At 40.9% G+C, this 16,670-nt stretch overlaps 1 protein-coding gene across 1 annotated transcript in view; it reads right to left on the reverse strand.

The window, feature by feature from the left end:
• Window positions 1–16,670, reverse strand: part of LOC147108459 (uncharacterized) — a 777,120-nt gene that overhangs the window by 540,824 nt on the left and 219,626 nt on the right. The window contains exon 9 of the mRNA XM_086005101.1: window positions 15,278–15,333. Within this exon, the coding sequence (XP_085861227.1) occupies window positions 15,278–15,333 (56 nt within the window). The remainder of the gene's footprint in view (window positions 1–15,277; window positions 15,334–16,670) is intronic.

Below are 16,670 nucleotides of genomic sequence, written 5' to 3' on the forward strand. Positions count from 1 at the left end.
AGTTTTGTGTCATCTGAAAATTTTCAAATTATGCCCTGTATATGCAAGTCCAGGTCATTAATATATATCAAAACGAGCAGTGGTCTCAATATCAACCCCTGGGGGACACCAATTTATACTTTCCTTCAATCTGAAAAACAACCGATCACCACTAATCTCTACTTTCTGTCTCATAGCCAATTTTGTATCCACACAGCCACTGTCCCTGCCAGTATCCCTTTAAACCCATGGGCTTCAATTTTGCTATTAAGCCTATTATGTGGAAATTATCAAACTCCTTTTGAAAGTCCATATACACAACATCAACCGTACTACCTTCATAGAATCATAGAAAGTTACAGCACAGAAGGAGGCCATTTTGGCTCATTGTGTCCGCGCCGGCCAACAAAGAGCTATCCAGCCTAACCTTACTTCCCAGCTCTTGGTCCGTAGCCCTGCAGGTTAGAGCATCGCAAGTGCACACCCAAGTACTTTTTAAATGTGGTTAGGGTTCCTGCTTCTACCACCCTTTCAGGCAGTGAGTTCCAGACACCCACAACCCTCTGGGTGAAGAAATTTCCCCTCAAATCCCCTCTAAACCTTCCCCCAATTACTTTAAATCTGTGACCCCTGGTTTTTGACCCCTCTGCTAAGGGAAATAGGTCCTTTCTATCCACTTTATCTATGCCCCTCATAATTGTATACACCTCAATAAGGTCTCCCCTCAGCCTCCTGTATCCCTCATAGCTAAGATCCTCTACTCCCGGCAACATCCTTGTAAATCTCCTCTGTACCCTCTCTAGTGCAATCACATCTTTCCTGTAATGTGGTGACCAGAACTGCACGCAGTACTCTAGCTGAGGCTTAACTAGTGTTTTATACAGTTGAAGCATAACCCCCCGCCCCTGCTCTTGTACTCTATGCCACGGCTAATAAAGGCAAGCATTCCGTATGCCTTCTTAACCACCTTATCTACTTGGCCTGCTACCTTCAGGGATCTGTGGACATGCACTCCAAAGTCCCTTTGTTCCTCTGCACTACTCAGTGTCCTACTGTGTATTCCCTTTCTTTGTTAGCTCTCCCCAAATGCATCTTCTCCAGATTGAATTCCATTTGCCACTGTTCTGCCCACCTGACCAATTTATTGATATCATCCTGCAGTCTACAGCTTCCTTCTTCAGTATCAACCACACAGCCGATTTTAGTATCATCTGAAAATTTCTTAATCATACCCCCTATATTCAAGTCAAGATCGTTGATATGTACCACAAAAAGCAAGGGACCTAGTACTGAGCCCTGCGGAACCCCACTGGAAACAGCCTTCCAGTCACAAAAACACCCATCAACCATTACCCTCTGCTTCCTCTCTCCGAGCCAGTTTTGAATCCAACTTGATACTTTGCCCTGGATCCCATGGGTTTTTAACTTCGTGACCAGTCTGCAATGTGGAACCTTCATTCATCGTTTCCGTTATCCTCATGAAAGAACATCAATCAAGTTAGTCAAACACGATTTGCCTTTAACAGATCTGTGCTGGCTTTCTTTATTAACCCATATTTTTCCAAGTGTCAATTAATTTTGTCCTGGATTATTGTCTCTAAAAGTTTCCCCACCACCGTCGTTAGGTTGACTGGCCTGTAGTTGCCTGGTTTATCTCTCCTTTTTTTTGAACAGGGGTGTAACATTTGCAATCCACCAGGCCTCTGCACCCACTTCCATATCTAAAGAGGTTTGGAAGATTGTGGCCAGAGCCTCTGCAATTTCCACCCTTACTTCCCTCAGCAACCTAGGATGCACCCATCCGGACAAGGTGCCTTTTCTCCTTTGAGCGCTGCCAATCTTTTAAACACCTCTTTATTTTTATCCTATCCAATTTTTCTGCTACCTCCTCCTTTACTGTGACATTGGCAGCATTTTCTTCTTTTGTGAAAACAGATGCAGAATACTCATTTAGTACCTCAGCCATGCCCACTGCCTCCACAAGAAGATCTCCTATTTGGTCCCTAATCAGCCCATCCTTCCTTTGACTACCTTTTTACCATTTATTTTTGTGTTCCCTTTTATGGTACCTGCTAATCCCTTCTCGTACACTTTTTTTGCCCCTCTCTTTCCTTTTTCAGTTCTCTGTACTTTTTGCACTTAGCTTGGTTCACTTCACTCTTGAATTATGAATCTAATATTTATCATAAACTTACCTTTTCCTGTTTAATTTTAATCGCTATGGGGGAAAAATTCAGTTGGTAGCGCCTCCCGTTAGCGCCTTAAGAGGGCGCTAAGTGGGGCGCAAAGCAACTAGCACCCGGGCATGGCGATATCTGCGCCTCTCGTGAAATTGACCGGACATTTTGCGGCGGCGCTAAACGATCTCCTGCGCACGCAGATCTTGACGTCATTCGAGAGTGCAACGCCCTTGTGACGCCCCGGACCGGAAATTGAGTGGCGCCCCCCCGCTTTCTGCCTGGCGTAACCAATGACAGGTTGACTGGAACGCTTCCCATTCGCTGTGGGGCTGGGGGGTCGCTATTTAAAGGGGGCCTCTTCCTGGCTTTTGTGTGGTAGCCATTTTTGCACCACTCGTTCTGAGAGAGAGGGAGAGAGATTTTGAGAGAGAGAAAGAGAGACTTCCGCATTGAGCCAACGCTGTCTGAGGTAGTTTTGGCTTCTGACCATAACTTTGCAGGTACTTTGCTTTTTGACCTTCATAACTTTGATTGCCTAGATACTATGGGGGCTGCAATGGATGGGAACGTCGTCCTTCTCCATCACATTCGGAGGGCACAGAGACGCAGAGAGAGAGTGGCAATCATGGCCAGATGGAGGAGGGCCAACAGGCCTCGGTACAGGAGATCTTACCCTCCCAGGGTTTTTCGCCAACAGTTCTCCTACATTAATATGTCTGAGGAGCAAGTGTGTAATAATCCACAGTGAACAAATGTGTAATAATCCATGATGAACAAGTATGTAATAATCCAAAATGAGCAAATGTAATAATCCGCAATGAACAAGTGTGTAATCGGCGGGAATCGCGGGCTGAGCGGCTGTATAAAGGCTCCCGAGACCCAGGTAAGGCCTCAGTGCGAGAATCGGTGGGAATCGCGGGCTGAGCGGCTGTATAAAGGCTCCTGAGACCCAGGTAAGGCCTCAGTGCGAGAATCGGCGGGAATCGCGGGCTGAGCGGCTGTATAAAGGCTCCCGAGACCCAGGTAAGGCCTCAGTGCGAGAATCGGCGGGAATCGCGGGCTGAGCGGCTGTATAAAGGCTCCAGAGACCCAGGTAAGGTTTACCAGTCTCCAATCTTGGAACTCGGAGGGAAGGAGAGAGGTAAAAAGTAATCCAAGTGTGATGTCACCAGAAAGCGGGTAAGTGATTGGTTGGTAAGTATTTCTCCCTTTTTAAGCTTAAATCTCTTTGGTTTATAGTTTCTAAGGTGTGATATTCACCATCTAGAATCGGGGCAGAGGGTATTTAAGAATAATATTAATAAATTTAATTAATTACATAGAATGGGAGATCAGGTGATGTGTTGCTGCTGCAATATGTGGGAGCTGGTGGACACCATTGATGCTCACGGTGATCACATTTGCAGTAAGTGTTGGCTGCTCGAGGAATTCCGGCTCCGTGTTGAAGAGCTGGAGTCCGAGCTTCAAACACTGAGACACATCAGGGAGGGGGAGAGTTACCTGGACTCTGTGTAGCACGAGGTATTCACACCAATTAGATTAATTAATTCAGATGTAGTCCGTGGCCAGGGTCAGGATGGTGTGACTAGAAGTGAGGCAGGTACGGGGATCCAGGAGGTAGTGTTGGAGGAGCCGCAGCCCTTGCACTTGTCCAACAGGTTCGAGGCTCTTACTCCCTGTGAGGATGGGAACAGGGACTGCGGGGAGGATGAGCAACCTGGCCACAGCACCGTGGAGCGGGGGGCCATTCAAGTGGGGGGAGTTAAAAGAAATGTTGTAGTGGTAGGGGCTAGTATCGTTAGGGGGATAGATAGAGTTCTTTGCAGCCGAGAGCGAGAGTCCCGAAGGCTGTGTTGCCTGCCTGGTGCCAGGGTTAAGGACATCTCCTCTGGACTGGAGAGAAACTTGGAGTGGGAGGGGGAGGATCCAGTTGTCGTGGTCTATGTTGGTACCAACGACATAGATAGGACAAGGAAGGAGGTTCTGCTGAGGGAGTTTGAGCAGCTAGGGGCCAAATTAAAAAGCAGAACCACAAGGGTAATAACCTGAGCCACGAGCGAATTTGGCTAGGACAAATAAAATTAGAGAGTTAAATGCGTGGCTCAAAGACTGGTGTGGGAGAAATGGGTTTTGCTTCTGGGACACTGGCACCAGTACTGGGGCAGGAGGGAGCTGTTCCGTTGGGACGGGCTTCACTTGGCCAGTGCTGGGACTAGAGTCCTGGCGGATCATATAACTTAGGGCTGTAGAGAGGGCTTTAAACTAACTAGTCGGGGGGAGGTTCCTGGAGAGCAAATAATAAAAATGACAACAGAGAAGGTCATAGACTTAGGTAGCAGTGGGGAAATTAAAAACCAGAGCGTGTCAGGAAGGGGCAGAAGGTATGGAGTAAAAGGTAAAGTAATAAAAAGGGCAAAAGCAGGAACTAAGTGTCACAAAACATCTTTGAAAGTTCTCTATCTGAATGCACGTAGCATTCGTAACAAAATAGACGAGTTAATGGCACAAAAAACTACATATGGGTATGATCTTGTGGCCATTACAGAAACATGGCTGCAGGGTGACAATGCCTGGGAATTAAACATACCAGGTTATTTAACGATCAGGAAGGACAGGCAGGAAGGAAGGGGAGGTGGGGTGGCTATGTTAATAAAGGAAGGAATCACTATAATACAGAGAAATGATATTGGGTCAAAAGATCAGGATAATGAAACAGTTTGGGTGGAGGTAAGGAATAATAAGGGGAAAAAAACACTAGTGGGCGTAGTCTATAGGCCTCCGAACAGTGGCAACTCTGTTGGACGGAGTATCAATCAGGAAATAGTTGAGGCTTGTAATAAGGGAACATCTATAATTATGGGGGATTTTAACTATCATATTAATTGGACAAATCAAATTGGGCAGGGCTGCCTTGAGGATGAGTTCATTGAGTGTATTAGGGATGGGTTTCTTGAGCAGTATGTAACTGAACCGACCAGGGGGCAAGCAACCTTAGATCTGGTCCTGTGTAACGAGACAGGATTAATTAAAAATGTCCTAGTAAAGGATCCCCTTGGAATGAGTGACCATAACATGGTTGAATTCCATATTCAATTAGAGGGTGAGAAGGTTGGATCTCAAACAAGCGTGCTAAGCTTGAATAAAGGAGACTATGAAGGTATGAGAGCGGAATTGAGTAGAGTGGATTGGGAAAATAGATTAAAGGGTAAGACGATACATGATCAGTGGTGTACATTTAAGGAGTTATTTTACAACTTCCAAAAAATATATATTCCACTGAGAAGAAAAGGGTGTAAAAGAAAAGACAGCCATCCGTGGCTAAGTAAAGAAATTAAGGATAGTATTCGACTAAAAACAAGGGCATATAAGGTAGCCAAATCTAGTGGGAGGATAGAGGATTGGGAAAACTTTAAAAGACAGCAAAAAATAACAAAAAGATTGATTAAGAAAGGGAAGATAGATTATGAAAGTAAATTAGCAAAAAATATAAAAACAGATAGTAAGAGTTTTTATCGTTATATAAAAAGAAAAAGCGTGGCTAAAGTAAATGTTGGTCCCTTAGAGGATGAGACCGGGAAATTAATGGTGGGAAATATGGAGATGGCAAAAACACTGAATGAATATTTTATATCAGTCTTTACAGTAGAAGACACTAAGCATATCCCAACACTGGACAAACAGGGGGCTAAAGGGGGGGAGGAGCTAAACACGATCAAAATCATGAAGGAAGTGGTACTCGGTAAAATAATGGGACTCAAGGCGGATAAATCACCTGGACCTGATGGCTTACATCCCAGGGTCTTGAGGGAAGTGGCGGTAGGGATTGTGGATACATTGGTAATAATTTTCCAAAACTCCCTGGACTCAGCAAAGGTCCCGGCAGACTGGAAAACTGCTAATGTAACACCCTTATTTAAAAAGGGCAGTAGACAGAAGGCTGGAAACTATAGACCGGTTAGCCTAACATCTGTGGTAGGTAAAATTTTGGAGTCCATTATTAAGGAGACAGTAACAGGACATTTGGATAATCATAATTTAATAGGACAAAGTCAGCATGGTTTTATGAAGGGGAAGTCATGTTTGACAAATTTGCTGGAGTTCTTTGAGGAAGTAACATATAGGGTGGATAAAGGTGAACCAGTGGACGTAGTGTATTTAGACTTCCAAAAGGCATTTGGCAAGGTGCCACACAAAAGATTATTGCTTAAGATAAAAAATCACGGGATTGGGGGTAATATTCTGGCATGGATAGAGGATTGGCTATCTAACAGAAGGCAGAGAGTTGGGATAAATGGTTCATTCTCAGACTGGCAATCAGTAACTAGTGGTGTTCCGCAGGGGTCAGTGCTGGGTCCCCAACTCTTTACAATCTATATTAACGATTTGGAGGAGGGGACCGAGTGTAACATATCAAAGTTTGCAGATGATACTAAGATGGGAGGGAAAGTAGTGAGTGAGAAGGACATAAAAAACCTGCAAGGGGACATAGACAGGCTAAGTAAGTGGGCAGAGATTTGGCAGATGGAATACAATACTGGAAAGTGTGAGGTTATGCACTTTGGCAGGAAAAATCATAGAGCAAGTTATTATGTTAATGGCAAGAAACTGGAAAGTACTGAAGTACAAAGGGATCTGGGGGTCCTGGTGCACGAAACTCAAAAGGTTAGTATGCAGGTGCAGCAAGTGATTAAGAAGGCCAATGGAATGTTGGCTTTCATTGCTAGGGGGATAGGATATAAAAATAGGGAGGTATTGCCTCAGTTGTACAAGGTATTGGTGAGACCGCACCTGGAATACTGCGTACAGTTTTGGTGTCCATACTTAAGAAAGGACATACTTGCTCTCGAGTCAGTACAAAGAAGGTTCACTCGGTTAATCCCGGGGAGGAGGGGATGGACATATGAGGAGAGGTTGAGTAGATTGGGACTCTACTCATTGGGGTTCAGAAGAATGCGAGACGATCTTATTGAAACATATAAGATTGTGAAGGGGTTGGATCGGGTGGATGCGGGGAAGATGTTCCCGATGATGGGTGAAACTAGAACTAGGGGGCATAGTCTTAGAATAAGGGGCTGCTCTTTCAAAACTGAGATGAGGAGGAACTACTTCACTCAGAGGGTGGTAGGTCCATGGAATATGCTGCCCCAAAAAGCTGTAGAAGCTACATCGTTACATAAATTTAAAACAGAAATAGACAGTTTCCTAGAAGTAAAGGGAATTAAGGGTTACGGGGAGCGGGCAGGAATTTGGACATGAGTCTAGGTTCGGATCGGTCATGGCCCTGTGGGTAGCGGAGCGGGCCCAGGGGCCGTGTAGCCTGATCCTGCTCCTATTTCGTGTGTCTAATTCCGTTAGATTCAGGAGATGGTTCTGTGATAGTGGATTGGCGGTTAGGATCAGATCAGCCATGATCTTATTGAATGGCGGAGCAGGCTCGAGGGGCCGATTGGCCTACTCCTGCTCCTATTTCTTATGTTCTTATTAATCCAGGGTGAACAAGTGTGTAACAATCCACGATGAACAAGTGTGTAATAATCCACAATGAACAAGTGTGTAATAATCCACAGTGAACAAGTGTGTAACAATCCACAGTGAGCAAGTGTGTAATAATCCATGATTAGCAAGTGTGTAATAATCCACGATGAACAAGTGTGTAATAATCCATGATGAACAAGTGTGTAATAATCCACAATGAACATGTGTGTAATAATCCACAATGAACAAGTGTGTAATAATCCACAGTGAACAAGTGTGTAACAATCCACAGTGAGCAAGTGTGTAGTAATCCACGATGAACAAGTGTGTAATAATCCACGATGAACAAGTGTGTAATAATCCACAATGAACATGTGTGTAATAATCCAGGATGAACAAGTGTGTAATAATCCACAATGAGCAAGTGTGTAATAATCCATGATGAGCAAGTGTGTAATAATCCATAGTGAGCAAGTGTGTAACAATCCACAGTGAACAAGTGTGTAATAATCCAGGATGAACAAGTGTGTAATAATCCACAATGAACAAGTGTGTAATAATCCACGATGAACAAGTGTGTAATAATCCACGGTGAACAAGTGTGTAACAATCCACGATGAATAAGTGTGTAATAATCCACAATGAACAAGTGTGTAACAATTCATGATGAACAAGCGTGTAATAATCCACAATGAACATGTGTGTAATAATCCAGGATGAACAAGTGTGTAATAATCCACAATGAGTGTGTAATAATCCACAATGAACAAGTGTGTAATAATCCATAATGAGCAAGTGTGTAATAATCCATGATGAGCAAGTGAGTAATAATACACAGTGAGCTAGTGTGTAATAATCCACAATGAACAAGTGTGTAATAATCCACATTGTAGAAGTGTGTAATAATCCAAAATGAACAAGTGTGTAATAATGCACAATGAACAAGTGTGTAATAATCCACGGTGAACAAGTGTGTAACATGCCACGGTGAACACGTGTGTAATAATTCACAATGAGAATCTGTGTAATAATCCACAATGAACAAGTGTGTAATAATCCACGATGAGCAAGTATGTAACAATCTACGATGAAAAAGAGTGTAATAATCCACAATGAGCAAGTGTGTAATAATCCACAGTGAACAAGTGTGTAATAATCCACGATGAACAAGTGTGTAATAATCCAAAATGAGCAAGTGTGTAATAATCCGCAATGAACAAGTGTTTCATAATCCACGGTGAACAAGTGCGTAATAATCCACGGTGAACAAATGCGTAATAATCCACAATGAACAAGTGTGTAATAACCAATATGAGCAAGTGTGTAATTATCCGCAATGAACAAGGGTGTCATAATCCACGGTGAACAAGTGTGTAACAATCCACGATGAACAAGTGCGTAATAATCCACAATGAACAAGTGTGTAATAATCCACGGTGAACAAGTGTGTAACAATCCACGGTGAACAAGTGTGTAATACTCCACAATGAACAAGTGTGTAACAATCTATGATGAACAAGTGTGTAATAATCCACGATGAACAAGTGTGTAATAATCCAAAATGAGCAAGTTTGTAATAATCCACAATGAACAAGTGTGTAACAATCTACGATGAACAAGTGTGTAATAATCCATGATTAGCAAGTGTGTAATAATCCACGATGTACAAGTGTGTAATAATCCACGGTGACCAAGTGTGTAATAATCCACAATGAGAATCTGTGCAATAATCCACGATGAACAAGTGTGTAATAATCCACGATGAGCAAGTATGTAACAATCTACGATGAAAAAGAGTGTAATAATCCACAATGAGCAAGTGTGTAATAATCCACAGTGAACAAGTGTGTAATAATCCCCGATGAACAAGTGTGTAATAATCCAAAATGAGCAAGTCTGTAATAATCCGCAATGAACAAGTGTGTCATAATCCACGGTGAACAAGTGTGTAACAATCCACGGTGAACAAATGCGTAATAATCCACAATGAACAAGTGTGTAATAATCCAATATGAGCAAGTCTGTAATAATCCGCAATGAACAAGTGTGTAATAATCCACGGTGAACAAGTGTGTAACAATCCACGGTGAACAAGTGTGTAATACTCCACAATGAACAAGCGTGTAACAATCTATGATGAACAAGTGTGTAATAATCCAAAATAAGCAAGTGTGTAATACTCCACAATGAACAAGTGCGTAACAATCTACGATGAACAAGTGTGCAATAATCCATGATGAGCAAGTGTGTAATAATCCATGATGAGCAAGTGTGTAATAATCCACGATGAACAAGTGTGTAATAATCCACGATGAACATGTGTGTAACAATCCACGATGAGCATGTGTGCAATAATCCATGATGAACAAGTGTGTAATAATCCACAATGAACATGTGTGTAATAATCCAGGATGAACAAGTGTGTAATAATCCACAATGAGTGTGTAATAATCCACAATGAACAAGTGTGTAATAATCCATAATGAGCAAGTGTGTAATAATCCATGATGAGCAAGTGAGTAATAATACACAGTGAGCTAGTGTGTAATAATCCACAATGAACAAGTGTGTAATAATCCACATTGTAGAAGTGTGTAATAATCCAAAATGAACAAGTGTGTAATAATGCACAATGAACAAGTGTGTAATAATCCACGGTGAACAAGTGTGTAACATGCCACGGTGAACACGTGTGTAATAATTCACAATGAGAATCTGTGTAATAATCCACAATGAACAAGTGTGTAATAATCCACGATGAGCAAGTATGTAACAATCTACGATGAAAAAGAGTGTAATAATCCACAATGAGCAAGTGTGTAATAATCCACAGTGAACAAGTGTGTAATAATCCACGATGAACAAGTGTGTAATAATCCAAAATGAGCAAGTGTGTAATAATCCGCAATGAACAAGTGTTTCATAATCCACGGTGAACAAGTGCGTAATAATCCACGGTGAACAAATGCGTAATAATCCACAATGAACAAGTGTGTAATAACCAATATGAGCAAGTGTGTAATTATCCGCAATGAACAAGGGTGTCATAATCCACGGTGAACAAGTGTGTAACAATCCACGATGAACAAGTGCGTAATAATCCACAATGAACAAGTGTGTAATAATCCACGGTGAACAAGTGTGTAACAATCCACGGTGAACAAGTGTGTAATACTCCACAATTAACAATTGTGTAACAATCTATGATGAACAAGTGTGTAATAATCCACGATGAACAAGTGTGTAATAATCCAAAATGAGCAAGTTTGTAATACTCCACAATGAACAAGTGTGTAACAATCTACGATGAACAAGTGTGTAATAATCCATGATTAGCAAGTGTGTAATAATCCACGATGTACAAGTGTGTAATAATCCACGGTGAACAAGTGTGTAATAATCCACAATGAGAATCTGTGCAATAATCCACGATGAACAAGTGTGTAATAATCCACGATGAGCAAGTATGTAACAATCTACGATGAAAAAGAGTGTAATAATCCACAATGAGCAAGTGTGTAATAATCCACAGTGAACAAGTGTGTAATAATCCACGATGAACAAGTGTGTAATAATCCAAAATGAGCAAGTCTGTAATAATCCGCAATGAACAAGTGTGTCATAATCCACGGTGAACAAGTGTGTAACAATCCACGGTGAACAAATGCGTAATAATCCACAATGAACAAGTGTGTAATAATCCAATATGAGCAAGTGTGTAATTATCCGCAATGAACAAGGGTGTCATAATCCACGGTGAACAAGTGTGTAACAGTCCACGATGAACAAGTGCATAATAATCCACAATGAACAAGTGTGTAATAATCCACGGTGAACAAGTGTGTAACAATCCACGGTGAACAAGTGTGTAATACTCCACAATGAACAAGCGTGTAACAATCTATGATGAACAAGTGTGTATAATCCAAAATAAGCAAGTGTGTAATACACCACAATGAACAAGTGTGTAACAATCTACGATGAACAAGTGTGTAATAATCCATGATTAGCAAGCGTGTAATAATCCACGATGAACAAGTGTGTAATAATCCACGATGAACAAGTGTGTAATAATCCACAATGAACATGTGTGTAATAATCCACAATGAACAAGTGTGTAATAATCCACAGTGAACAAGTGTGTAACAATCCACAGTGAGCAAGTGTGTAATAATCTACGATGAACATGTGTGTAATAATCCAGGATGAACAAGTGTGTAATAATCCACAATGAGCATGTAATAATCCACAATGAACAAGTGTGTAACAATTCACGATGAACAAGTGTGTAATAATCCATGATGAGAAAGTTTGTAATAATCCACAATGAACAAGTGTGTAATAATCCACAGTGAACAAGTGTGTAATAATCCACGGTGAACAAGTCTGTAACAATCCACGATGAACAAGTGTGTAATAATCCACAATGAACAAGTGTGTAATAATCCACAGTGAGCAAGTGTGTAATAATCCACAATGAACAAGTGTGTAATAATCCATGATGAGCAAGTGTGTAATAATCCATGATGAACACGTGTGAAATAATCCACAGTGAGCAACTGTGTAATAATCCAGGATGAACAAGTGTGTAATAATCTACAATGAACAAGTGTGTAATAATCCACAATGAACAAGTGTGTAATAATCCACGATGTAGAAGTGTGTAATAATCCAAAATGAACAAGTGTGTAATAATCCACGATGAACGAGTGAGTAATAATCCACAATGAACACATGTGTAATAATCCAGGATGAACAAGTGTGTAATAATTCACAATGAACAAGTGTGTAATAATCCACGATGAACAAGTGTGCAATAATCCATGATGAACAAGTGTGTAATAATCCACAATGAACAAGTGTGCAATAATCCACGATGAACAAGTGTGTAATAATCCATGATGAGCAAGTGTGTAATAATCCATGATGAGCAAGTGTGTAATAATCCATGATGAACAAGTGTGCAATAATCCATGATGAACAAGTGTGTAATAATCCACAATGAACAAGTTTGTAATAATCCACAATGAACAAGTGTGCAATAATCCATGATGAACAAGTGTGTAATAATCCATGATGAGCAAGTGTGTAATAATCCACGATGAACAAGTGTGCAATAATCCATGATGAACAAGTGTGTAATAATCCACAATGAACAAGTGTGCAATAACCCACAATGAACAAGTGTGCAATAATCCATGATGAGCAAGTGTGTAATAATCCATGATGAGCAAGTGTGTAATAATCCACAATGAACAAGTGTGTAATAATCCACAATGAACAAGTGTGTAATAATCCACGATGAACAACTGTGCAATAATCTATGATGAACAAGTGTGTAATAATCCACAATGAACAAGTGTGCAATAATCCACGATGAACAAGTGTGTAATAATCCATGATGAGCAAGTGTGTAATAATCCATGATGAGCAAGTGTGTAATAATCCATGATGAACAAGTGTGCAATAATCCAAGATGAACAAGTGTGTAATAATCCACAATGAACAAGTGTGCAATAATCCACAATGAACAAGTGTGCAATAATCCATGATGAACAAGTGTTTAATAATCCATGATGAGCAAGTGTGTAATAATCCACGATGAACAAGTGTGCAATAATCCATGATGAACAAGTGTGTAATAATCCACAATGAACAAGTGTGCAATAATCCACAATGAACAAGTGTGCAATAATCCATGATGAGCAAGTGTGTAATGATCCATGATGAGCCAGTGTGCAATAATCCACAATGAACAAGTGTGCAATAATCCACAATGAACAAGTGTGTAATAATCCATGATGAGCAAGTGTGTAATAATCCACGATGAACAAGTGTGCAATAATCCATGATGAACAAGTGTGTAATAATCCACAATGAACAAGTGTGCAATAATTCACAATGAACAAGTGTGCAATAATCCATGATGAGCAAGTGTGTAATAATCCATGATGAGCAAGTGTGTAATAATCCACGATGAACAAGTGTGTAATAATCCACGATGAACATGTGTGTAACAATCCACGATGAGCATGTGTGCAATAATCCATGATGAACAAGTGTGTAACAATCCACAGTGAACAAGTGTGTAAAAATCAATGATGAACAAGTGTGTAATAATCCATGGTGAACATGTGTGTAACAATCCACAGTGAACAAGTGTGTAATAATCCACAATGAACAAGTGTGTAATAATCCAGTGAATAAATGTGTAATAATCCACAATGAACAATGCGAAATAATCCACAACGAACAAGTGTGTAATAATCCACAGTGAACAAGTGTGTAACAATCCGCAGTGAACAAGTGTGTAATAATCCACTATGAACAAGTGTGTAACAATCCACGATGAACAATGCGAAATAATCCACAACGAACAAGTGTGTAATAATCCACTGTGAACAAGTGTGTAACAATCCGCAGTGAACAAGTGTGTAACAATCCACAATGAACAAGTGTGTAATAATACATAATGAGCAAGTGTGTAATAATCCACAGTGAGCAAGTGTGTAATAATCCCCGATGAACAAGTGTGTAATAATCCACAATGAACACGTGTGTAATAATCCAGGATGAACAAGTGTGTAACAATCCACGGTGAACAAGTGTGCAATAATCCATGATGAACAAGTGTGTAATAATCCACAATGAACAAGTGTGTAATAATCAATGATGAGCAAGTGTGTAATAATCCACAGTGAACAAGTGTGTAATAATCCACAATGTGCAAGTGTGTAACAATTCACAATGAACAAGTGTGTACTAATCCACAATGAACAACTGTGTAATAATCCAGTTTATAAGTGTGTAATAATCCAGAGAATAAGTGTGTAATAATCCAGTGAGCAAGTGTGTAACAATCCACAATGAACAAATGTGTAATAATCCACAGTGAGCAAGTGTGTAACAGTCCACGCTGAACAAGTGTGTAATAATCCACAGTAAGAAAGTGTGTAATAATCCACGATGAGCAAGTGTTTAATAATCCAATGAGCATGTGTGTAACAATCCACAATGAACAAGTGTGCAATAATCCATGATGAACAAGTGTGTAATAATCCACGTTGAACAAGTGTGTAATAATCCACAGTGAGCAAGTGTGTAATAATCCACGATGAACAAGTGTGTAATAATCCACAGTGAGCAAGTGTGTAATAATCCACGATGAACAAGTGTTTAATAATCCAATGAGCATGTGTGTAACAATCCACAATGAACAAGTGTGCAATAATCCATGATGAACAAGTGTGTAATAATCCACGTTGAACAAGTGTGTAATAATCCACAGTGAGCAAGTGTGTAATAATCCACGATGAACAAGTGTCTAATAATCCATTGTACAAGTGAAACCTTGTTTTCTGTGTTTCAAACACTATATTCAACGGATCTTCTGCATATAAAAGAAACATATTAATACTTTGCTTCTGTACAAGAGATAAATTGATAAAATATCACAGCTGATATATCCATTCTGATATCAATCCAATATCAGCAACATTCTTCATGCGGTCTCAGGTATCAACAACTGCTGCAGTGCAACAACAGCCCAGTATATTTCTACTGCACTTTGTTAAAACATAAGGAACAACCACAATGATATTCGTTTTCCTCTTTTTAAAAAAACTAATTGTACAATCACCTACCTTTTTGGGCTTTGACTTTTTCTCACAATGACTCCAGTGCGGCATTGCCACTTTTTCTAAAAATATATAATCATTACAACATTTAGAAAGAAAATCAATGAGATACACTACCAGGGCATTATTTCCATAATATATAATAGTTAAAATATTCAATATAATGGTTAAAAACAACATATACAACAATCAACAGTGTCTGAAAAGGATAAGTGATCAATTGAGCCAGTAGCTGAACAATATTTTACATTCAAAGAATGATGTCCTGCTGGTGAGGTATGGTCTTAATTCTTTGAAAGTAATTCAAACTGCACACTCAAATAAGAAGTCCTGTCATTCGATGTGCGGGGGGGCAGAAAAGGGGAAATCACCTAGTACCATTGTCCTTTCAAGACAGTTTCTGTCATATCATTTTCCTCTTGGCCAGCACAACTTCCTTGTCAGCCACAATATGGCATTGTCAAGTGGAGACAATATCATAGTTGCCCTGAGCTGTCACATCAATATAACAAGGTTGTATAAAAATATGTAACCGTTCCAGCTGACTGACATCATGATAGCTGCAAAAGAAAGCCTCAACATGTTGTCCCAGAAGGTGGCCACTACACAGGTGGAATAATGAGACACGAAATTCAGCACCTTAGCGGCAGTAGTTAAGGCTGGTTTGGAGAAGAAAATGCGGCTGCCTCACTTCTACCCAATTCCAGCACGTCCTGCGCTGTTAGCTATCTTGGTGAGGGTGATAGCGCAGGCAGTATGCAGAGTAGCCAGATCGTGACATCAGTAAGCGTGCAACACTGATTAGATGCACAACCTGCCATTTTGGATGTCACCTTTCCAATCAATGCCCTCTCCTAAACAAGCACAGCTGAACCTGTGTTCAGCTGCACAAGGGATCCCTCACCAGCGCTATTTAAAGGGATACATCCAACTTGCAGGAAAGTTGATTATTTGTCTTGTACCAGCGCTTGCTGAGTTTGTATGAATTCTGGCTTACTGAAACACATTTCAAAAGTGGCTAAAGTGTGCAGGGAGTACTGCTGGACGTTGAGGTGGCGGTGGCTGCTACTGGAAGGCCTCTGACTACACCACTTGCTTCCAGTCATGGGGCCTCTAGTTGCAGTCCTCCTCACACTGCAGCATGACAGGGAGATGGAGCAGAGGCAGCAAAGAAGAAGACAAGCCGCTCGCAGAGGGAGGAGCAGGAGCGGTAGGAGGGCTCTCATCAGGAGGCCTTACCCACCTCGGGTCTTCAGGGAGCACTTCTCCTACCTGCACCAAAACCAGGAGTAGTGTATTCGGAGACTCCGCTTCAACAAGTCGGTGGTCACAGAACTCTGCCACCTCTTGGAGCCAGACCTGCAGCCTCAGAGCAGGGCGACGAAGGCTCTGCAAGTGG

Source organism: Somniosus microcephalus, chromosome 13 (assembly GCF_052327205.1).
Source record: "Somniosus microcephalus isolate GS21.2 chromosome 13, FLI_Smic_1.0, whole genome shotgun sequence".
Taxonomy (NCBI): Eukaryota; Metazoa; Chordata; class Chondrichthyes; order Squaliformes; family Somniosidae; genus Somniosus; species Somniosus microcephalus.